Source organism: Podarcis vaucheri (assembly GCF_965113315.1).
Source record: "Podarcis vaucheri genome assembly, chromosome: 9".
Lineage (NCBI taxonomy): Eukaryota > Metazoa > Chordata > Lepidosauria > Squamata > Lacertidae > Podarcis > Podarcis vaucheri.
In genome coordinates, this window is record NC_138767.1 from 62,406,064 (window position 1) to 62,431,355 (window position 25,292).

Consider the following 25,292-nt stretch of genomic DNA (forward strand, 5'->3'; position numbering starts at 1 on the left):
TATATATTTTAAACTCATATTCACAGCCTGAGATAAAATATGTTTGTACTATGTGTTTCAGAAAATAATAGACTAATTCATTTGTAGGCATTTTTGACAAAGTACAAAATCTCTAACAGCTTCTTCCATAAAAGACTTGCTGTGACTGACAAAAGATTGGATACTAATGGCACATATCATGAGGATTTTTTTTTTAAGTTATAATTCTTCCAGCATTTAATCATTGCATTCCCACCAACAAAGGCATGCCAGTTTGTTCTACACTGCAAACTGCCTTTGTATTCCATTTGTATTATTCAGTTTCCACTTTCAAGTGCTACTCAGTTAAAGCAACCATACAATGTAGAATAACCACAATTCATGAACTAAGTAATAGGTCAACAAAATACATATATATTTTAATGCCTTTTGCACTCCCTTCTTGCATTTCCAATGCAATTTTGTTTTCCCATTGAACTTTTTTCTCTATATCAATATAAAACTAGCTGTATCTGTGGAAATGGTTTAAAAGTACATGACAGTATTTTTATAGAACAGTATACCAAAGAAGTCAGACTAGCTAACGAAGACTTCTTTACAGTGCAGTTTATTTTATTTACAGTTTTGCTGCTAAGTGTACGCAAAACAAAAACACTCTCCTGCACATACATACAAAGAGATACTGAAGTCCAAGCATCATTTTATGAGCTCCAGCCATCTCTCTGAAGGCAACTGGAGCACCATGCTAATGAACATCTTATGCCAGGAAAAGTGGTTAATTGTTCAGCAAAGATGCAATTAATGCCACTGGCAATTATGTGATCATAATTAGGTTTCAAAATTAACAGCCTATTAAGAAGATATATAGATGGATGGTAGAAAGAAAGCAGCAGTGACCTCTAACATGTCTTCCCACGCCAGCGAGAAGCAGAGCAGCAGGAGGCTCAGCTACAGCCAAGGCTGCAGGCAGTATGTTTGTGAAAGCAGGGCATCTTTGCCTCCTCCCATGGAGTAGAAAAACCACACACATTGCTGACTGGAAGAAGCTAAGGGTCGATGCCATCCCACCTATGCCTTCAAATGAGTGATGACTATATACATGCTTGAGAGAAGGGCCGTCATCCACTTCTAACAGAGTCCACAATAGAGAAGAGGCATGTCCCTTCCCCCCAACGAGTGTGGGTTTATTCTGCAAGCTGTCATTCACACAATAACAGTGCATCAGTGGTGGAGTTATACAGGACTACCTACACATCATTTAGTTTTATTACTTGTTATGCAATGCATCCCCAGTGTTTTCACATTATTGGCGTCTGGAGAAGCACTAAAACACAACAAAAGCAGGAAAGACACACAGAGAACATTTGTGGATTTCAGCAGGATATTATGGGACATGCACTGAGGAAGCAGCATGTCCACACTGAATATTTTGCAGGCGCAAACTGCATTTTTAAATTGTTTTCACAGAATACAGAAAGAACACAAGGTAAATAAGCAAGAAGGAAACAAGCCCCCTCTGCACAACCTCCACACACACACCCCAGACAGGTCAGCCATCAATGAAATAAAAGATTAAAAATCAACCCAGAGTACTTTTCCACATGCAACCATGGGAGCCAGGCAGACAAAAATCATGTTTCTTCATAGTCACATAAGCTATCAAGCTTCACCAAGTTGAATAAACTTTCCCAGTCTGTAGAACACCATTTTGTGTGCGTTATACTTTCTATCAAGGCCAAGTTCCATATCTGGGTAGTCCATTCCATCATTAAATTGCCTGTATATGGGATAACTGATTTAACTTGTGATTAAATTGCCTGCTAATGTTCTCCAGTGTTTGGCTATAGTTAGTCGGGCAACCACAATTAGGAACATGGTAATATAAGCCTTTATGGTTCTATGACAGCCTTAATACCTGTGTGTAAAGGTGAAAATAATACCATAGTTCACATCAGGATACTCAAATTTTGTTGACATTTGAATAAGGCAACTGCAGGTCTGATATTTTACAAAGTAACAATAAAAAGGTCAATGATATGACAAAGGAGGGTCATTCCATACAATTTCCAAAAGCCCACATTTTTCGATTAGTGCTACAATTGGCACTAGAGCGGATCCAGCATCAATGATGCAATGTTCTGCAGTGGAAGAGGGTAGTCTTGCTAAACGAGGATTCTGTTTGCACCCAAGCATATCTAATCAATTGTATGCTTTAGCACTGGAAAGGAGAAACAGCTTATGTACACTGTTTTAAACAGCAAAAAAAGTTCACAAAATGTCAGTGTGATGCTATAGGAAGCCAAGTTAGTCATGCTGGTGCTTGCCAATTTTGTACAGGAAATTAGTAAACTTCTGATTTGCAGCAAATCCGTTTGCCAATGCATCTGAACAGGAAGGCTATGGTTTATGCTTGTCAAAGAAGACTGAAAGCCAGGATCGAAATGTGGTTTTGGTGCTTGGCTGCAACAGCAAATGATGGTTAGCTGCAAGCCAGGAACTAAATAATTAAGCAGAGCATCCGAAGGAAGGAGGAGAAAGTATACAAGCACAGGCTCAATCCCTTGATGCCAAACTATGGTTTGTTGTTCTGTGCTATGGTGAGTGCAGAGGGGTGTGTGTGTGTGTGTGTGTGTAGTACAACTATGCTGATGGACTCCAAGGTAGCATTCACTAGATGACATAGACGAGCACATGCGCAACTATGTTCTTCCCAACATTCACATCACTAACCTGAACATAAAGCCCCACTAAGTTCAATAGAAAGGGACGTGGGTGGCACTGTGGCTAAACCACAGAGCCTAGGGCTTGCCGATCAGAAGGTCGGCGGCTCGAATCCCCGCGATGGTGTGAGCTCCTGTTGCTCGGTCCCAGCTCCTGCCAACCTAGCAGTTCAAAAGCACATCAAAAGCAAGTGCAAGTAGATAAATAGGTACCGCTCTGACGGGAAGGTAAACGGCATTTCCGTGCGCTGCTCTGGTTTGCCAGAAGTGGCTTAGTCATGCTGGCCACATGACCCAGAAGCTGTACATTTCCGTGTGCTCTGGTTTCTATCACGGTGTTCTGTTACGCCAGAAGTTGTTTAGTCATGCTGGCCACATGACCCGGAAGCTGTCTGCGGACAAACACCGGCTCCCTCGGTCTATAGAGCGAGATGAGCGCCGCAACCCGAGTCGTCCACAACTGGACCGAATGGTCAGGGGTACCTTTACCTTTAAGTTCAATAGGTCATACTCTCTAGTACTTGCGTATAAGGTTGAAGCCTAAATCTTCTGTAAGAGTGAAGGTGCACATAAAAATATTAATTAAATTTTATATTTTCATCCTAACATTTTTCAAGTGCAGAGACTTTTTCAAAGGACTCTTTCAAAGGGACGTGAATTTTAGTTGATAAAGCACAAGCAGCTGGTTCACTTGGTGGTGAATATAAGAGCAAACTTGCTAGGTGATTTAAATATACAATTTAATGAAATCACCCACAGTCTTGTGTGAAGTCTGTTGTTCAAGAACACTTAAAATCTGTTACAAACACACTACTGTCAAATCCTGCTAATAAGAACACACTACTGTGTGAACACACTACAAACACACTACTGTCAAATCCTGCTAATAAGAAGAAAAGCATGTATGGTCACAAGAGCCCTTCTACTTCTTATCTTCTATCCTTGCAAACAACAACCAAGGGGGTCAAATAAAGTACCCACACCCACATAAAGCACATATACAAGATCTTGAAAAAAAGATGCTTGAGAAACATCTTTTCTGACAACACACAGTGCAGTTGAAGTATGAACAAATGTAAGAGAGTGCAACTGTCACTTCACTACAGGTTTATTTATAACCATATACAGTATGCAAGATCTCAAAGTGGCATGTAATTTTTATTATTTTTGCCAAATTAGTTTAGGGATACTTGAGAAACTTGATCTTTACAAATTCAACTAGAAATTGCACCTCCCAAATTAATGTATACATCAAACTTGGCTATCCACTGCATTTCCCACTTCTCAGCTAAAAGAAAATCAGAACAGGTTAAAAAATACATATTTTGGTAGAAAATTAATGTAGATATGTGCTTCAATGTGCAATTTTGTGCATGAGATTAATGCAGAAACAAGATAGAATGGACTTCTGGGTGAATACATGAGAAAGTGACATAAACCAGAGAAAAATCGGTTTCTCCAATCCTAACTTTGTCCTGAGACTTTTGCAATTCATATCTATAAGATAATTTAGAGCCACTCAAATTTAAAAGCAAGCAAGCAAGCAAACAAACAGAAAATACATCATTATAAAGCAACTAAATCATTTCAACCATTTTCAAGTATGTGCATAACCTACAACTGAACACCAAGGTGTAGACAAGACCTTTGGCTAAATTTTACATCCATAATTTTACATTTTTCAAGAAATAGCACCCAGGAGAGGTTGCTAAAGACAATCTTCTACACCAAGGTTAGGTTCTATTTCCAGCAACATAGCAGGTAATTTAATTATCCCCAGAACAAATAGTAGTACACATTGACACTATCATCACAACTTTTATTTACATGAATGCTTCAGCTACCAGCTTTAGCTGTTTTGGAACTGCAAGCATCTCTGCTGTTAAGATACTACAGTAATTCTGCAATCCAACTCCAGAAGTCTAGGCAATTTCTGGTAGGTCCCTATTAATTGTAACACTACAAATGGAATTCCACAGGAAAAGTCTACATTTCATTAGATCCATAGGAGAAAGGAGATTTAAATGCTAATGAAAGACATAGGTGTGGATTGTTTTTGTTTTTATTCATCTTTCACTACTCATCTCTTAAGTAAAAATTACAAAGCAACAGATTTTGATAGTTTTTGACATCAGAACATATTTCTAATGAAGAAAGCTATGCCTTGTTTTACAAGAAAACACAACCAAAATTCTCATTGTTGACAGCAAGTAAAAGTAAAATAAGTAAAATAAAAAAGATGAAGGGAAAAAATACTAAATACTGGCAAAACTCCAGCCTTTATAAACAGAGAGATGAATGTCTACTTACATGGTGTTCCCCATGCCAATGGATTTCATGCAAGAAGGTGGCATCACAAGGGGGGAATCCCAAAAAGTCCTAACTAGGCAGGCAATCTAAGCAGCCAGAATAGTGGAGAAGGAAGCCTTTTGAACCAGAATGCTTTGACCACTCTGGACCCAACCTTCAGCAGACTTAAGACCTGAGTGCATTGTTCTACCAGACCTTTCCACCTCTTCTTAGCTAAAGTGATAAATCCTGTAGGGTCAGAGACACACGTGCTGGCCACATCTCACACAACAGGACCTCTTCCTCCTAATCAAGTTGATGCAGCTGGACACTGAGCATGTTGTGATTATTGGCAAAAATGCATGCCTGGGCTGGGAGCTGGCAGCCATAAGGGGAGAACTGCAAGAATGGATTGGCACCTTGTTGGAAAGTGTATAGCACTTTATTGTAGCATGCCTGGTGTTGTTCTGTAACTTCACACAGCTACAGAGGGCTGGATGAATAAATGGGATGTACACTTGACCTCCAAACTTTGCACTTCTCTACAGTCATCTTCCATTGCATGCAAACATGGGATTGGATCGTGCCCATTAACCTGCATATACATTAGCATGTTTGCAAGTGCAAATGGAGGTAGTGGTGGGGATACAGTATCTCTATTAACTGGGGATGCTGTATCTTGAGAGGTGCTAATGTTTTCTTCCACATTTATTATTTAACCAGCCCCTGCACCACCTTAATGATGATCACCAAGAAACCAGAATTGCTGTTCTGTGCTGCTTTGTAGTCCAGAGAAACATCTCTGCAAGAATTGGACCTTTCTTTTACAGAATTCATTTGACACCTTGCAAATAATTTGTGTACTAACAGTAATGTCTTTGTACAAACACTGAACAGATGTTTTTTAAAACACTAAAATCAGTCCATGTAGCCTGAGGTACAAATATTACTCTAGCCATCTACATTCATTATTTACCTAGTTACTTTTTCAAACATTTTGGATTTAAATCTTCAGCTTCCATACAATTTTTCCATATGGCACTTTTTTAAAATGCATTGAAAAATAAGTCAAATTTGTGTTTTTCCTTCCAACTCTCCTACTCTTCTGAAATATGATTTCTTCTCAGTGCAAAAACTCAAATAAAAATATGCAAATACACTTTGACTGGAGGGATCAATCAGCAACCAGCTTCACCAATACACAACATTACAAAGTGCAAAGTAGCAAAATACATTTTAAAAGTACCACTTCTGTAGTATACAGCTGAATAAATTAAAGAATATAAAAGAAAACCTGACACCTCCCCCCAAAATAAAATTGCAATTAAAAAAATTCTACAGGGAAATAAATACTGTCTCAAATACCACAAAATACCTAAAATGTTCAGCTAACATAATGTTATGTCAAAATATTATTTTAATTTTACTATAAATGCAACCCCAGTCATATATTCTCTACAGTATGACACCCAACCTTTTTTCATCTAGACTGGTTCAAAGAGCCTCAAAAACTAACCTTAAATATTACTCTGTTTCTGCCTCATGTTCAGAACACAAGTAGTAATTTCCAGAAAAAAATAGGTCAAGGTAACACATTAGAATGCAGAACATACCTAGAGATTATAGCTAAAATATCTGTCTCCTAGTTCCATCAACCCTTCTTCACAGAGCCTTGAAAATGTAGCTGCTACAGAATGCAAATTCCATCTCCAGCCTCTTTAGAAATACTTTTGATACAGGTTTGCAGTGCCAGTGAAAGAAACATTATATATACACTGCAAAATAGTTAGAATTCAGTTCCTTGGCTGCACCATGGTTAAGTATTTTTACAGCACCACAATGGAAAGTGTGTGTGTCCCCCCCCCCAATTTTATGCATATAAATATAGGGCACAACTAATTTCTCACAATAAGGAAGTAACAACCTGCATGAACTGCTGTCAGATACATTTTCTTCTTCACTAGCTCCGTCTTCAGCATATGGACTTTCAAGCCAATGTGCACCTTCACAGTCCTCTGCGGTGAACTCAAATGTAGGCACTTCAGAGCTGGATGCCATTGGCCAAGAAGGTGAATTCTGGAAAGCCTGTTGGTTGGACTTCGGAAAACCAATTGATGTAAAAGGCAGTGGTAGGGTGCCTGGATTCAGGAACTTTATCCCACCAGTAGTTGCATTATGTCCTCTGTCCCAGAAGTCTCCTGGCTGGCAGTCGATGCTAGGTTTAGGAGTAGATTGCTGGTGCCCAAACCACCTCCATCTGATTTTTAAAATCTGCTTCACGTCGAACTCTTTTCGAGAGCCAGACATCTTCAGTGAGAGCAAGTTATCGTCTAGGCAACAGGGCAAGCAGCAATGCACATAAAGAAGATTTGTTCATCCAACCAGGACAAGAGAAACACATGGTCTGCCTGTTTATGAGTAGATGGGTGTCACTCCCCCTTTTTCTCCTTTTCTTTCTTTTGAGAGAATACTATTACATTCAAATATGGAGCACAGGATTTTGTAGGAAGCCCTCTTATCTAAATAATTAGAAGGGGTAATTAAAAAGAAAACGAACAGAGAAGGCTGAATTGCTACTTTCATCAGGAAGGACACTAATCAGCTTCATTAAAGCATCCACTGCATTTTCTCTCGCTTGTCTCCTCATCCTCTTACCATTAACTCCTGCCAGCACTAACAGCTTGTATAAAAGCACTTTCAGAGACTGCCCACAAGCTCTTTTTCCTAAACCACAAATGACAAAGAACACAATTCCTATGCTCTCTCAGAGGCTCTGTTACTTATCCTGTTAACCCTTTCCTTTACAAATATTGGGGGGGGGGAGAGAAGTGGGAGAAAGAACTGAATCACCACCATGATTTCAAAACCCACTGAAATATTCTGCTTCAGTTAATGACCACACATATGTAAGAGTCATTCCAATACAGGGTAAACTGAACATAGAACAATTCCAATTTTGGTTTCTATTGTGTCTTTCTCCATTATAAAATATTGATGTAACTTTTTAAAAAAGAGAATAGATGGCTAATGAACTATAGGCTTTCCCCTATCAGTTATTTTAAGCACACAAGACTGCTCCCTTTAGAAGGGAGAAGCCTTCCCCCCCAATGACATGAACAAAAAGGAACACAAATCTGACAAAACAAATGTGAGTGGAGAGGCACAATTTTTGCGCCCCTGCCCTCGGGGTTACACACTTGGTGGGGGCCAACCTAGTCAAGCCATAGGTATGCCTCTGTGGACAATTTCCCACCCCACATCACTGGTGTCTCGGAACTAGCAAGTACCCAGGTTCTCTGACTAATCCCTTTTCCATGTTTGAGTGTACAGCTTACTATAGACAGCGACTTCCAAACACTTATTTGGACAGAGTATGTTAACATATATGCATAGTCTATTATTTTCAGAGTGACTAAGTAATATGGATGTGGCCCAACAGTGCTTTTTCTCAGCAACGTAATTCAAGTGTGGCTCCTGCTTCGTCCCCCCTCCCTTGGTTTCTTCCTTTCAATTATTGAATGTTGTCCAAAAGAAGAAAAAGCAAAGCAAAGCAAATATAATAAAACATCAACAACAACAAAAACTTTTCTGACTACTACAAGCCATGAGGATTTGCCCTTTTATGAATGGAGTGCAGAAAAATTGCTCATATTTTGCTTGTGCTTATTTCAGCTTGAATTAGCATTTCCAGTCAAGTTTATGTACTTGTGAAAATACAACTCCCCGAGCACTGCCTTTCAGAGGAAGGTCACTGCAGACTTCTCTCCCCCAAACTATGGCTGGTAACATTACATTTTTACCTCAGTGACAGAGTCATTTCAAACATGGCAGACAATTCAGCTAATCTCAGGCCAAGGGCTTCCAGTCCCTTCAGCAGTCCTGCATCACATAAGCAGCCTTAATCAGTATATGTTACGCTCAGCCTTTGGGTCAGCTGGTCCTCTTCAACTGATACTGTCTGAATTCTTGCGATACCGCAGCTAATACATATTTACTAGCATTCTAGAAACCTAGACCATTATGCAGGCATAACAGCTCTAAAACATTGTTTACATTGCCTGAACCTTCTGTAAGAACTGTAATATACAAATTTTTAGAACATGCAATTGCACTGAAAATTAGAAAAGATAACCAATTAGAGATCAGCAACCCCAGGTATGCTTTGGTGGGTAGATTTTTCTGAAGAATTTATACCCCCTCTAATTGTTTCCACACATGCAAAATTGTTGAAACAGAGTATTGACTTCTATTAACATTAAATTTGCATGGGCTAAAAAAGCAGGGATTTTCCATATTGCACTGGGTTTCTAAATTGATTAAATTAGAGCTGCCAACCAAGTGCTCTACTTTTGCTCAGCACATGCTGTTTTAAAAGATAAGACAGCAGAACAACTTGCAATGTAATTAATCATCATTTCTCAACATATGCAGCTCCTGAATAATAAGCAGACTGAAAAAAGGCTTTGCATGAAAGCAGAATCCTAAATTTGACAGGAGGTATGGAGTTTAATGATAAAAACTCACATAGTCAACGCAACGTATTTTAAGAGTCTGAGGCCCGATTCATGCAACCAATTTTAAAACGATGTGCAAAACTGCCCTCATACTGTCATCATGAGCTGTTGTTAAAAATCTAGTACAAGTTGTGCGAGATGGATGGACAGAAGGATTAAAGGTTGATGAAGGTTTATGCAGATATGCCAGTACCATCCAACTCATGGTGAACAACTGAGAACAGATTCACAAAACCTCACATCCCCAACAGTGGTTACCTATATAAGAAGGGATGTGGGTGGTGCTGTGGTCTAAACCACTGAGCCTCTTGGGCTTGCTGATCAGAAGGTTGGCAGTTTGAATCCACACAACGGGGTGAGCTCCTGTTGCTCTGTCCCAGCTCCTGCCTACCTAGCAGTTCGAAAACATGCCAGTGCAAGTAGATACATAGGTACCGCAGTGGCAGGAAGGTAAACGGCGTTTCCGTGTGCTCTGGTTTCTATCACGGTGTTCTGTTACGCCAGAAGTTGTTTAGTCATGCTGGCCACATGACCCGGAAAGCTGTCTGTGGACAAACACCGGCTCCCTCGGCCTGAAAGTGAGATGAGCGCCGCAACCTCATAGTAGCCTTTGACTGGACTTAACCATCCAGGGGTCCTTTACTTTTTACCTTTACCTACCTATATAAGCCCTACCTACTCCACAACGGGTGGCGCTGTGGGTAAAAGCCTCAGCGCCTAGGGCTTGCCGATTGAAAGGTCGGCGGTTCGAATCCCCGCGGCGGGGTGCGCTCCCGTTGTTCGGTCCCAGCGCCTGCCAACATAGCAGTTCGAAAGCACCCTCGGGTGCAAGTAGATAAATAGGGACCGCTTACTAGCGGGAAGGTAAACGGCGTTTCCGTGTGCGGCTCTGGCTTGCCAGAGCAGCGATGTCATGCTGGCCACGTGACCCGGAAGTGTCTCCGGACAGCGCTGGCCCCCGGCCTCTTGAGTGAGATGGGCGCACAACCCTAGAGTCTGTCAAGACTGGCCCATACGGGCAGGGGTACCTTTACCTTTACCTTTACTCTACAAAAGGGACGCAGGTGGCGCTGTGGGTTCAAACACAGAGCCTAGGACTTGCCAATCAGAAGGTCGGTGATTCGAATCCCTGTGATGCGGTGAGCTCCCTTGCTCGGTCCCTGCTCCTGCCAATCTAGCAGTTAGAAAGCATGTTAAAGTGCAAGTAGATAAATAGGTACCGCTCCGGCGGGAAGGTAAACGGCATTTCCGTGTGTTGCTCTGGTTCGCCAGAAGCGGCTTAGTCATGCTGGCCACATGACCCAGAAGCTGTCTGCGGACAAACGCCAGCTCCCTCGGCCTATAGAGCGAGATGAGCGCGCAACCCCAGAGTTGGTCACGACTGGACCTAATGGTCAGGGGTCCCTTTACCTTTACTCTACAAAAAACTAGTTATCAGTAGTCCCTATCATGACTGCAAGTTTAAAATCAGTATTTTCAATTAAGCCTTTGATTCCCCCCCCCCACTTATTCTACTTTATATGTTTATATACAATTACTGGTAGCACTGTTTTGGGGGGTGTTTACATGGTAAAATACAATTTAACATACAATGGCCCATTCACATAGCACAGTAAGCCAAACAATAGCTTACCAGGACAGTGTGGATGTGTGGGATCCTGGAAAGGAACGCACAGACACTTTGCTCTTCCCAATCTTTTTTACTCCTGCAGCACACTTACCTAACATTAGGTTTGGCTGAGCAGGTCACCTGTGGTTAAGGTCTTTCCTCACTAACTGCAAGCAAGTTCATGGGAATCTCAGTAAAGGTAATGGTAAAGGTACCCCTGACCATTAGGTCCAGTCGCGGACAACTCTGGGGTTGCGTGCTCATCTCGCTTTATTGGCTGAGGGAGCCGGCGTTTGTCCGCAGACAACTTCCGGGTCATGTGGCCAGCATGACTAAGCCGCTTCTGGCGAAACCAGAGCAGCACACGGAAACGCCATTTACCTTCCCGCTGGAGCGGTACCTATTTATCTACTTGCACTTTGAGGTGCTTTTGAACTGCTAGGTTGGCAGGAGCTGGGACCGAGCAACGGGAGCTCACCCAGTCACGGGGATTCAAACCGCCGACCTTCTGATCGGCAAGCCCCAGGCTCTGTGGGTTAGACCACAGCGCCACCCGTGTCCCCTCAATAATTCCCCCAATTAAGAAAGGTTAGACTGACATTTCTAGGAACAATCAGATTCAGTGCAGTTATGCTTGTAACTGGTAATTTTTTCCCAAGAAACAGGTTTGTTGACACACTTGTAAAATACAGGCATTCTTCTTCAAGAAGCCCCCCCCCCCCCGCAAAATAACTAGCATTGAGAGCTAATCCACACAGCTACTTCTGATTCTGGCTGTCAACCAATGGCAACTTTGACCACTCCACTAAAATGAAATTCCCAAAGCTTGGGATGCTTGGTGAGTGTCCATTTCTCACAAAAACATATGCATTCTGGACTCAAGTTCCAACTCTCCCAAAAGTTGGATTAAAATAAGGGTTTCGCTTTGACAGTTCATAGGCTATGCCAAACTGTGGTTTGGTATCCCTCCCTCCTTCCCACACATGCAACTGTTTCTTCCATGGGTAGACAAACTAAGGCCCAGGGAGCTGGATCTGGCCCAATCACCTTCTAATTCTGGTCTGTGGTTGGTCCGGGAATCAGCGTGTTTTTACATGAGCAGAATGTGCCCTTTTATTTAAAATGCATCTCTGGGTTATTTGTGGGGCATAGGAATTCATTCATTCATTCCCCCCCCCCCAAGGTCTGAGGGACAGTTGACCAGCCCCCTGTTAAAAAAGTTTGCTGACCCCTTGTTTCTTCCTTTCCCTACTGGCTTGAGACAAACTACCCCAGTGTCTGTCCTCTCCCCAGCTACCTTGTACAACAGCCTCACTATGCAGGAAAGTAGCATAGCAGAGATACTGTTGCACACCACCCGAATTTTAACAGTTACTGAATCCAGGAATTTAGGGTGTCTAGCACCCACAAATTCATAACAATACCAATCATGGCAGAGGAAGAAATGATGCAATTTGTGCTTTTCACAAACACAGAAAGATCTGTTTGCCTGCTTCATATATAGTCTACTTTTGGATAAAATTCCATTAGTGGTGATTTAACACTACAACACCAATTTACCATACAAACACAATGACTGAAATATATATACAATTCCATACATACATCCCTTTAACTTAGAAGTTGTTCCTTTATAATATCTAACACTTCCGAAGGTCTTACCCATTTTTAAATATTAACAAAATTGGCATCTATTTTTCTTAAAGCCATCAACAAATGGATTTCAAACCCTAAAAGCAATTCTTTCTTTTTAAAAACAAGCAAATGACATTCTAGTTAACCAATCAAAACAATCAACTAACCCCTCTAAACTGTATGCCACTCTGCTTTAGAAGCATAATATACTTTCCATCAAATGAAATTTCAAGGCATTGCATGATTTTTTATTCGTAGGAAGCGTGTTATTTTTTTTAAAAAAGATTTTGAAATTAAGGGGGAAATGAAACAAGGTAGTTTGAATATATCAAGACAGTACTTTACATGATTTCATTCATTTCATTTTTTAACTGTGACCAAATCAGTCAGTGCATAAGATACAACATAAGCTGACAACAGTTTGTTCCCCAGCACGTAAATTCTTTTGTCAAAGATTTTTCTACCAACATTTAGAGTGGGAGCCAAGTGGTGTGGAAGTTTTGTTATGGCTTTAACCTCTGCTGGTGCTATGATGTTTCAAGGGCTTGCATCACACGGATGGAGCCAATCGCAAGGGACTTTCCTACACAACAGCCTCCAGCTTAGTTTGGAGAAATGATCAGGTGAGTAGAACCTTTCTAGCTGGCCCCATCCACATTGTACTAGGCCTGGGTCTGTGGGATGAGGTCACAGAAAACACCTTCCATGTTGCACTGCAACACTGAAAAAAGACCTGAAGCCTATTACTGACTGGATGCAAAAGTGCAGCTACTGTGGCATGCATTATTCACTTGGATTGGGGAAGCAACAATCCTTAGAATTACATTTATGCAAATTATATTAAACTTTTCTACACCAATAATTGAAATGCAAATTGAAAACTGCTCACCCATTTAAAAAGGCTCCCTTTGAACAACCTCTATGCTTATTCCTTGCTCCTGTTTTATCACTCAGATGCTTGATCTGTTTATCTGCATACCTAGCTGTGCAAAGTTGCACAGAGGTTATACTACAGACACCGTAAGAGGCAATCTTCAGAAGAATAATTTGCTCTGAAGCATTTATTCTTAAAACAAAATGGAACTCGATGCCTTAGACATACCAGAATTTTCTACTATTTGGCATTTATTGAAAATATTTATATATCACCTAGTAGTAGTATTTATCAATTTATAATTGCTATTGTATTTATATAAATTTATATACTGCTTACATGCCAAAATATTTTCAAGTATAAAATCAATTATAAAATCCAAACACACAATACAATTCCACATTTCAATTCAAATTAAATTCCATCAAAATTCCATCAGAACATTATAGACATCCACAATTAAAATTTATTATGAAACGAGGCTGCTGCAGGCACAGCAATTAAAACAGTTTTTTAAAAAACAATTTCAAACAATGTAATCAGAAAGTTCAAGTTCTGGAATGCTTGCCTAAACACGTACATCTTCAAGAGATGAATTAAGAAAATGTCAAGGCAACATTAACAATGAGTACAAAAATCAACATAAAAAAAAAATAGCAACCAGTAGAGGTCTGGGTAAAATGCTAATTTTCTGGTGTCACTGGTGCATTTTCCCCCCCTAGGGAAAGGCTACTCCAAAGAGGGGGCATCACAACAGAAAAGGCCCTCTCCCTGGTTGATATAAGATAAGTTGATGCAGGCTGCAGCAGCACAAGGAAGGTTTCAGTACATGCTCTTACTAACTGGACAGGTTTTTATCTCAAATAACTTACTCCTGGGGTAGCTAACACGGTGCCCTCCAGATGTTGTGGACTACAACTCCCATCATCCCTGACCAATAGCCATGCTTGCTGGGACTGATGTGACCTGCAGTTCACAATACAGTGGTACCTTCAGTTGTGAACAGGATCCGTTCCAGAGGTCCGGCCACATCCCAAAGAATTTGCAACCAGAGGACCACTTCTGTGCATGGTTTAACGCTTCTGCGCATGCGCACGCGATGAAACCCGGAAAAATACTTCCAGGTTTGCCGTGTTCGCATTCCAAAGATTACGTATCCAGAGGGATACGCAAGTGGAGGTACGACTGTATCTGGAAGGCACCATACTGGCTGCCAATGACCTAGGCTCAAGCAGTTTAGGACTCTACAGTCCAATACCGCAAACCTGAACTGCAAACCTATCTTAATCATCAATTAAGATAGTTAAGGCCTTGACTAGGAGAAAAATCTACCTCCTAAGGACAAGTTCAAACAAGATTTTATACTACAGTACAAGAACTACAGACTATACAGCATGCTCCAATTGTTCACAGGTGTATTTGCTTTATAAAATACATGCAAGAGAAAAAGGTAATCCCCACCCCATATATCTATTTTAAGAAACAAATGGCTAAAGATAAAAGAGTATGCAAATAAAATCTGATACATAGTGTATGTATGCAGGTATCACTCCAAAAGCCTCATTCAGAGAGGCTGCAGTTAAATTTCCTTACTCACGTGAGCAATATTTTTTTTTTTAAAGTAGAGGATTAAGGTGGCTACCCTTCTAGCGAATGATCAATATTCAACCGCAAATAAATTACTGTAGTTTACTGTAGTTATTTTTTCTTTCAAACCAGCCACTTTAGATGAACAAATAGATTTATTGCAACTGAAAACATGCATAATTCATCAAAATTCTTCATTGTCAAGACTGCAACACCAAAACCACCATGCCTACTTTTCTCCTGTAAACTGGTTGGAAATAAGCACTAATACTGTGAATTTATAAATTGTTTAACTTACACACGCGAAAACACACACTCTACCAGAAGGCAGATGAAATAGAAGTGTTTTATGATTCTTCTAAAATATTTTCTGGCTAAGGCAAGTCTCCTTAAGAAGGATTTCCTGTTGTAGGAAAGCTGACAGAGAACACTCCTCTGCAGCTTTAAAACATAATGCATACAACACAACACACATTTGTAATGTGAACTTCCTGATGAGCACGCACATCTGCCTAAGCATCCTTGCAACTCCAATATAATGTCATAACTTGTGACAGCACATTAGTGCAGCAGTCATAAGATCCATCTTAAACATTCATTTACTGACTCAACAAGTTTGAGAATCGGGCCATTAAGTTGTAAAACACTGCTAAATATCACATGCCTATCTCATCAATTCATGAATGACATTAACAGTTTCAAGCCAAGGACTGGATCCACATAATCTTGCAACAAGGGAGCTTTGGACTTGACTTTCTCAGAAAAACTCAGAAAATATTCGCTTACTGAAAGGCAAAAAAGAAGGGGGGAAGGGGAAAGAAGGAGGCAGTGGTTTTTGCTTTTTAAAACAGTTTGGCATAATTAGTTCCTTCAGTGATTTTCGCAAAGCGTACATTGGGCATTATATCAAAACTTGTTAACTTGCACTTGTCCTAGAAATCACGTTTGGATCTTGGTCTGCATGGCAAGCACAAACCATAGTCTGACAGCTTGGGTGTAATGGTTTGCTACAAGCCAGAAAATAACTCATTCCCTTAAGTACAGTAGAGGAGGAGGGAGTGTACAGGCATGTGGCCTCTTCTAGCGTCACAGTCCAAGCGCCAACCACGGTTCAGAATTATTGCTAGACTGAGCCATAAAGAAGCTCTTTCGATCCTGGCCAAAGAAAGAAAGAGCTCTCCACCAGAGATGTTATTTCATTACTGGAAAAATAGCCTCTATGAGCTTGAAGACAGTTTTATGGGTCAAAGAAATCGAAACTAAACACCTTCTTCATCCAATCAGACAACCTTACTAGGTGGGCTTGAATGTCGTCATCTCTCAAGATATGTAAAATATGATATTAACCTATTTCACAGGATTTTTATTACAAAACAGTGAGGCTTCCTATTGATTAAACATGCACTGGATTGGGCTGTAAGCCACATAGTTCAGAACACGTTCTCCATAATAATGGTAATAAATAATATAACAATAGTCTGGAATGTTTTTTTGTTTTCGTTGACAATATGACAAAGAAATGCATGGACAGCTAATAAAAGTTCATTAATATGGAAAAACTTGTGTGTAATACAAGGTATCAGACTGTTTTTGGTTATTAAGTTCATTTGAGAAAACAATCTAAAATTATGATCTATATATACCAAACAATTACACATGTACCTTTTTTTCAGAAACTTGGTTTCCATACTAATTCTTAATAGCTCAGCTTTGTCAAGTCCTTTATAATAAATGCTCAGGAGATGTACTCTTAATGAGCTTTCTTTCTTGCAATTTGGCTGCAATGCAGTTTTTCCTGATTACTGGCATTATCATTCCAACACAAATTTGGGGAAGCTTGACAATACCATCAGAAGAGAGATCCACCACCCAGAAGAAATTCTGATCTTAGTAAATGTTTAAGAATTTATGGCCCCTAATACAGTTATTTCAATATCCACCTTTTCCATGAAGCCTTTGGCACAACCCCCTGATCCTAATACAGTGGTATCTCGGGTTAAGTACTTAATTCGTTCTGGAAGTCCGTACTTAACCTGAAACTGTTCTTAACCTGAAGCACCACTTTAGCTAATGGGGCCTCCTGCGGCTGCCACGCCGCTGGAGCACAATTTCTGTTCTCATCCTGAAGCAAAGTTCTTAACCTGAAGCACTATTTCTGGCTTAGCAGAGTCTGTAACCTGAAGCGTATGTAACCCGAAGTACCACTGTATCCTACTGTAACTAAGCCTAATGGTTCTTCCAGACAGGGACTTAATATTGCAAATGGGTTATTACCGCAAATATACATACACGCATACATGACATTTAAATATGGAAAATAGATAACTGACAACAGGTTTTTTTTAAGCCTATCACAATTTCAATGGAAATAGTTAATTCAGATTAAATAGGGAGAGAATATGCAAACTAGCTTTTTCAAACAAAAAACCCCAACCAACAGCTTTCTTTTGTGGAAATATGACACAAATAAGAAAAAACAAAAATAAGCCCTAGCAGGAAGAGCCAGCGAGCAAAATACAGTCCCTCTTACCAATTCATAACCTGAATTGAATTAGTCCAGTGAATCCTTCCACTATGAACTGTAAGTAAATGGTGGTCTGCAATAATGATCTTTTGTGGTATTGCAATCAATAAAGTTGCAACAAACTACCTAAGACAGATTGGCTTTTTGATAATATTGTGCAGATGCTGCAAAAAACCTGCACTCTTCAACAAACACTCATATGGAAGCAACTACATATTCTTTTTCACTGTCTCCATTTCACTCCTCTGCCTTTGTTTTGCCTGCTTTCTAGATTATAAGTCCCAGAGGGAAAGGGATCCTTTCAAACATTTTAACATACCTTGATGACACTATACAAATTTTATTTTCTAAGCATTTTTAATTTGTTGTTTCTGCATGCTAATGCTATAATACTATTTCTATGCTCAAGTAATACTATCTTCCTTTTTGTTTATGACAAAAATATGCAAAGAGGAAAGCACAGATGGAACTGAAAGGGTGAAGTTCACATTTGGTTTGAAAGAGCGTCTAGTCTTATTATAAATATGAACAAGATACTCTTGAACTTGAGAGAATAACCAAAGGCTTCCTAACCCAACATTAATAGCACACTGTTAAAACAAAATACAACCATGCCCTCCAACTTTGAAAATGTTTGAAGAAACATCTGTCTAATTACCACACAGCACCATTTTCTTCCACAATGCTGAATCAGGCCAAGCAGTCTGTTTGGCCAATGTGCTGAACAATCAATATAAACTACAACAGGTTTTCTCGCTAACTGCATGTAAAGTTCTTCCAGATTAGTTCATTAAGCTCTCTGGGCCTGCTAAGCTATTTAACATTTGCTCCAAATTCAAAAATATTTATGATGGCATTTCTTAAACCTTGTGAAAAGAATGCATGCCACAAGTCTGACCCAGGTAAGATGCTGATCCCAAAAGCATTAAGAAAATAGTGGTGCCATTCAGAATCATGTTAGGAAATCATGACTTGTATTTGCTAACTTCATGGAGTGAGTGCTGAAGCTCATTTGGCCAACACACCACAACCAATGCACAAGCGGGTGGTATCTCTGGAACCACAACATTTTCAGGAGTACAAAAAGCACTAGGGACCCCTGCTAGGGCGCTGCATTCAGTGAAGTTATCTCATTTTCATCCTGTCCCTCTACTCCCCTTTCACATCCTCCAAATCTGGAAAGGAGATTCTGACTAAACATCAGAAAGGATTTTCTGACAGAAAGAGCTGTTCAACAGTGGAATGGTCACCTCTGGAAGCTATGGACTCTCCTTCCTTCGAGGTTTTAAGCAGAGGTTGGATGGCCATCTGCCATGGATGCTTTAAGATGATGATGATGATGATGATGGTTATAGTTATATCCTGCCCATCTGGCTGGGTTTCCCCAGCCACCCTGAGAGGCTTACAGCATATATAAAACATAGTAAAATATCAAATATTAAAAACTTCCCAATACAGGGCTGCCTTCAGATGTCTACTAAAAGTTATGTACCGTATTTTTCGCTCTATAACACGCACCCAACCATTACACGCACGTAGTTTTTAGAGGAGGAAAATCCGTAGGCATGCCACCCATAGGTAGGCATTTCCTTCATAACACGCACAGACATTTCCCCTTACTTTCTAAGAGGAAAAAAGTGAGTGTTATGGTGCAAAAAATACGGTAATTCTTTATCTCCTTGACATCTGAAGGAAGGGCTTTCCACAGAGATGACACCACTACCAATAGATTCCTGCATTGCAGGAGATTGGATTAGAAGATCCTTGTGGTCCCTTCCAACTCTACAATTCTCTGATTCTTTTTCTCTGATGGAAGGACTCCTTCCTCTGGAAAATCATGAACCTCTAGATGTAACTTAAAAGTTCGGGAACTTATACAAGACAAGTTCAAATGTGCCCAAACACCCCCATTTTCTGAGGCAGTCATACAAGAGGTTGGGTTCAGATTTAATTGAACTTGGATTATAAAGAACCCATATGAAAAGTTAATCATGATGAAAACCCACTCCCACTGATTTCAATTAAAAAGTAAGTTGAAATAATGCTGCAATCCTATACTTATATATTAGGGAACAAGTCTCCCTGGATTAAATTAAAATTATTTTATTTGTGTGGTTTTTTTTAAAACCCTCAAAGCAGTTTCCAAAAAGAATAGAACAATAAAATTATCAATAAAAACAGTTTGAAACAGCTATTTATCGCCACCCGACCCCCCCAACCCATCTTCCCCCCCTCCACCCCCAATGTCTCAACAAATTAAACCGATTTGTAAAAATGTTACATGGAAAAAATACAAGAGACATTACACATACTTCTGTAAAACAAGAAAATCTTTAATTAAAATAAAAATGAGTCATCCTTCTCAGCATGCATGCATAAAATAGGTGTTACTGTCTTGCTTTACAAAAACCCACAGGGCATAATTCTGCCAAGTTAAGAACTTGGAAATCCCAATGGTTTCAATGAAAGACCTGAAGCTCTATACTACACGTGGTTTCTACCCTATGCATGATTCCTCTGAATCCAACTATTACTGAATTGCTATCTAGTGTAAAACACTGTGGACGTCTAGCATGAAATCAATGGGATTGAAGAATTAAACTTTCACTTGATGGGTCCAAAATTTGTAACACTATTTTAAAAGTTACCTATATTCTTGTTTAGATGGTATGCAGTTCCATCCTCATCTCTTTCAAGACATTCCAGCCCACCAGATGAATCTTAAGGGAGAAAAAACATTAAAAGATTATTCAGAAAAAGTAAAAATACATAATAAATATGTCAATGTAAACAATGCATAAGGAACACATAAGGCATTGCCAAATGTATAATAAACCTGCTGAACATTTTTTTTTTTGCATTATTTTTTTTGGAGCTACATACCAAAAATTTATTGCTCTTGGGAAATTTTATTTTTGGGCATGACATTTTGAACTGGTTCACAAGCAGCACCAGATGACAAAAAATAAAGAAGGGGGGAAAAAGACTTGCACCATTTACTCCCCCTTCCCCCGAACTACTCTATTTCAAATCAGCTACTTTTTTGAAACCACTGTTTGTTGATCCCTCCAGACTGGTTGTGCCATCTCTACGAACAAGGACTGGTTGCCATGTTTTCCTTCATGAAAGTGTAAGGACTGATTTAACACAGGGCACATGTGGTGAGGGGGATAGAGCAATTTCCTGTGTTCCTATACTAGTTTATACTTTTTTGTCCTTCCAGTCCAGTATTTACGGGCAGCAGATCTTCAGGGTCTCTGGCAGAGGTCTTTCCCATCACCTGACAGCTGACCCTTTCAAATGGAAAATCCCAGGCACTGAACCAGGAATCTTCTCTGCATAGGTTCTGCTACTGACCTATGGTTTCCCCCCTATATGTTGCATGGATGGGTGGGGATTGGCGAACCAACTCCTAAACCTTTTTATTTGGAGTTTCCAATTGTGGTGTTTACAGTGGTACCTCTGGTTACGAACTTAATTCATTCCGGAGGTCCGTTCTTAACCTGAAACCGTTCTTAACCTGAGGTACCACTTTAGCTAATTGGGCCTCCCACTGCCGCTGCACAATTTTTGTTCTCATCGTGGGGCAAAGTTCTTAACCCGAGGTAGTACTTCCAGGTTAGCAAAGTCTGTAACCCGAAGTGTTTGTAACCCAAGGTGTTTGTTACTCAAGGTACCACTGTATTCCCCATTTTAGACACACATGACCCCAAAATTAAACTCTCTTCAAGCTGATTGCTAGGCATTCTAAAAATCTATGTACAGTAGAACCTTGGTTCTCCATCTTAATCCGTTCTGGAAGTCCTTTCGACTCCTGAAACATTTGAAAACCAAGGCTGATTGGTGCAGGCGCCCTGGAAACAATAGCCAACAACGGCACCGGACGTTCGGCTTCCGAAAAACATTCGAAAACACTTACTTCCAGGTTTTAGGCATTCAGGGGCCAATTTGTTTGTCAGCTAAGCCGTTTGAGAACCAAGGTTCCACTGTTTTTGACACTTCATCATACAATACATCAACTACTCTGATGCAGACCATATTTACTTGAAGGGAGATCATGAGTGTCAAGGATAATTATTCCAGTTTGAGTAACACAAAGGTTAGAGTGTGACCTTGTGTATGTAGGATGAAACATGAAGCTTCAAGAGAAAAATCTTATGACTAAAGGTGCATGCAGACTTCCTTTTATGCAATGTTTCTAGGCAAAGTCTGTGCTTTAAAGTGCTATTTCTAAACATTTTTTTTTACCTACCTGTTTTCTAGTGAAAACCCGCTCTTCACAGTTGAAAACCTGAATTGCTACTTGTTCTGATTCAATGTTAATACAGGTAAGTGAGTTTTCCTGGGGAAAGCAGAGGGATGGAAAAAAGTGTGCTTGGCCAAGGACACAGGCCTGTGCCAATAAAGCACAGGGCATAAGTTAAGTGTGGATGAACCCTAAATCCAGCACTTTCCTGCAGTTTAGATGTAACTCTGGGCTTGACACTAAAACCCTCACAGCATCCTGTCTGGGCTTGTCCACAGCATAACTATATCCGGATGCAAGATCATGTTTAATGGACAAGCTACATATCACTATCTCAATAATATGAAGCCAGAAGTCATTTTAGTTTGGACTCTGGAGATTCAAAACAGAGCCACACAGAACTGGGAAACAAAACAAAAACACTTTCAGGATGTAACAGAATTATTGTTTCTAGTAAGAGTCATGTTTCCTAGAGAAAATATTGCTGGTGGAGGAATACTAATGTAATATCCCAACAGCACAACTACTCATGTATATTTGCCATTTCCACACACCCTAAGCAAAATGCAAAGGGGTCCTGGTTTTAAAAGGGCGCAACAGAAAACATTCCTTGCAGAGTTGTTTTCATTATACAGCAAGCCTGCAACTTATGTACATTTAATCTGTGCACATTCAGCTATATGCACATGGTAAAAATTAAAAAAGAAGAAAGGGGCCAGGGTTCTGGGGGAAATGATTTTGGCAATCCCACTCACCATTGAATCCAATGGGCTTTGACTATAAGTGATTTTGGCTTCATGTACTATCAGCAGAATGCAACCCCCACAAACTGTAGGCTTACTGTACATGTTTTCTAAACTAGGAGTGTAAAATGACTTTAACAACGTATATGGATATTCTGCTTTTCTTTAAAGGTAAATGGACCCCTGACCATTAGGTCCAGTCGTGGCCGACTCTGGGGTTGTGGCACTCATCTTGCTTTATTGGCCAAGGGAGCCAGCGTACAGCTTCTGGGTCATGTGGCCAGCATGACTAAGCTGCTTCTGGCGAACCAGAGCAGCGCACGGAAACGCCGTTTACCTTCCCGCCGGAGCGGTACCTATTTATCTACTTGCACTTTGACGTGCTTTCGAACTGCTAGGTTGGCAGCAGCAGGACCGAGCAACGGGAGCTCACTCCGTCACGGGGATTCGAACCACCGACCTTCTGATCGGCAAGTCCTAGGCTCTGTGGTTTAACCCACAGTGCCACCCGCATCCATCATACAAACCAAATTGCCTGGAAAAGGCAGCTCAAATGCAACGGGACAGATGTCACTCTCACACACACTTCTCCCTGCCAGCCAAGCTCTCGCACAGTCTGAATCCGTCTTTCTTAATAGAGCAAAATAAAGCAATGAGGGAAGGAGGCCCATCTAATCTTTGCACAGGTCATGAACCACAGTCCACGGCAATTAATTTTTGATTACTTTTAATGCTGCATTACATTAGCTTCCCCAGATCAGATGACTCATTCACCTGAATGAGAGATGCCCCGGGTTACAAAATATTACACATACTCACAAAGGAATAGAATAAATTGCCAACGGAACATAACTGAGCTTGAATTTGAAAAACGTAGCTCCTATCAATGTCATAAATCTTGACTGAGCCACAAGTAGCATGGTTCTCTGGGGTACAGATGTTGGTACAACGGCTCCCGTTCTTAGAGAAGTAGGCAACACTTGCTAATACTTCCTAAGTTCATCAAAACCTTAAATTTACCAGTGCAAGGAGAAGGGTAAGGATTTGGGGCAAAAGTATCAGCTCCCTTTCTCCTAAAACAGACTGGGAGCGGCAGAGTAAGAGATCCACAAGTTTTTAGTTCAAGACTATTACACCACATGAACGCAACCTTTAGCTCCAAATGTTAATTCAAAACGACTGTCTTTTGATCATTCTCTACTCCCAGTCAGATGAAAGGATTTGGACTCTCTAATGGGATTCTATTAGCTTTTGCTCTGCGGCAATTCTAAAACAAACCCCTGACATCACTTAAAGCGGGCTAGTTTAATAGAATCATAGAGCAGTTAGGGACCCCGAGGGTCATCTAGCCCAACCCCCTACAAAGCAAGAATCTCAACTAGAGTACAGACGTCAGAAAACCCAGAATCTGCTTAAAAACCTCCAAGCAAGGAGACCCCATTACCTCCAAAGGAAGTCCATTGTCAAACAATGAGAGTTCAATCTTCACCTAGAAACATGCAGTGAAAGGGTACGTGGGAACGCCTCCCCCTTGACACCCAGTTTGCAGTTAGGTCGAGGGTGGTCCACAGATGGCAATCCTACACTAACTTTAAGTGGATCTCTAAGAGCGACCACGGGGGAAAGGCGCTCTGCACATGTTCATGCGCTCGCTCTTCCTCTGTGGTGACTTCGCGCCAACTCCGGGGTTCGCCTCCCGCATCCGGGGAGGGGAGGCGAAACTTCCGGAGCCCGAACCCAACTGCCCCTTGCCTGACGCGCGTCCTTGAGGAGAAACCGCCGCCGCCGCCGCCGCCCGCCTCCCCTGAGAATCCTTGCAGGAAGGCACAGGATGCCAGCCGCCCCCTCAGGACGCCACACGCCGGAGCTGAGGGGGACGGCGCCCTGCCGCGGCTTCCCCGCCCGAGCCCGTTCCTCACCTCGCTGCCGTCCCCCAGGGAGGGAAAGGCGCCTCCGGCCCCGTCCCGCTCGGGGAGGAAAAAGGCAAGTTGAGGCGAAGAGGGCGCCCCCTTCCCGGCCCCGACCGCCGGCGGCAACTCCCAGCTTCACAACAAAGCCCCCCCTCCTCCTCGGGAACGTTGGGCCACGCCTCCCAATGGGCGGGGCGATTCCCGCTGTGTGGCGGTTGAGTGAGAGAGGAGCGTTGGCCACGCCTCCTAACCAACCGCCAACTCGCCTCGTTTCCTTCGCCGCCCCGCCCCTTCGCTGCCACATCGAACGTCGCTTCGGCGAGGAAAGCGGGAGTTGAGGAGGCGGCCGTTGGTCTCGCGCCGACCACCGCCCGCAGGCGCTCGCGACGGCAGAGCGCGGGCCGGCGGGCGGGCAAGAAGCGGAGCTTTTACTTCCGTGAGCTCCGAGGAAGAAGAGGCGGCTGAGGCGGGAGATGGGATGGCCCGGAGGGCGGGTTTATGCAAAGCAGGAGCCTGGCCGCTTTCTGTCGCCGCCTGAGGGAAGGAGCCGCTAGGGTTATTTTTTTATTTATTAATTAAATTTGTGCGCCACTGAGCGTCTCCCTGTATTAAAATACGTACGAAAACACGTCACAAAAACATGGACAAAACAAGCCCACTAA

General features: G+C 41.4%; 1 protein-coding gene across 3 annotated transcripts in view; it reads right to left on the bottom strand.

Moving 5' to 3' along the window:
• Positions 1-24,795, bottom strand: part of KLHL5 (kelch like family member 5) — a 47,419-nt gene extending 22,624 nt beyond the window's left edge. The window contains exons 1-2 of one of the 3 annotated variants that reach the window (XM_082238150.1): positions 24,640-24,795; positions 20,380-20,451 (exon numbers count right to left, since the gene is read on the bottom strand). Coding sequence is in view for 1 of the 3 variants with exons in the window: in XM_082238149.1 (XP_082094275.1) it covers positions 6,913-7,295 (383 nt within the window). In the remaining 2 variants the exon portion in view is untranslated. Of the gene's footprint in view, positions 1-6,912; positions 7,400-20,379; positions 20,452-24,164; positions 24,482-24,639 lie in introns of those variants that run through there. The other 2 variants (XM_082238151.1, XM_082238149.1) reach the window with 2 other exon arrangements.
• Between the last annotated feature and the right edge of the window lie 497 nt (positions 24,796-25,292).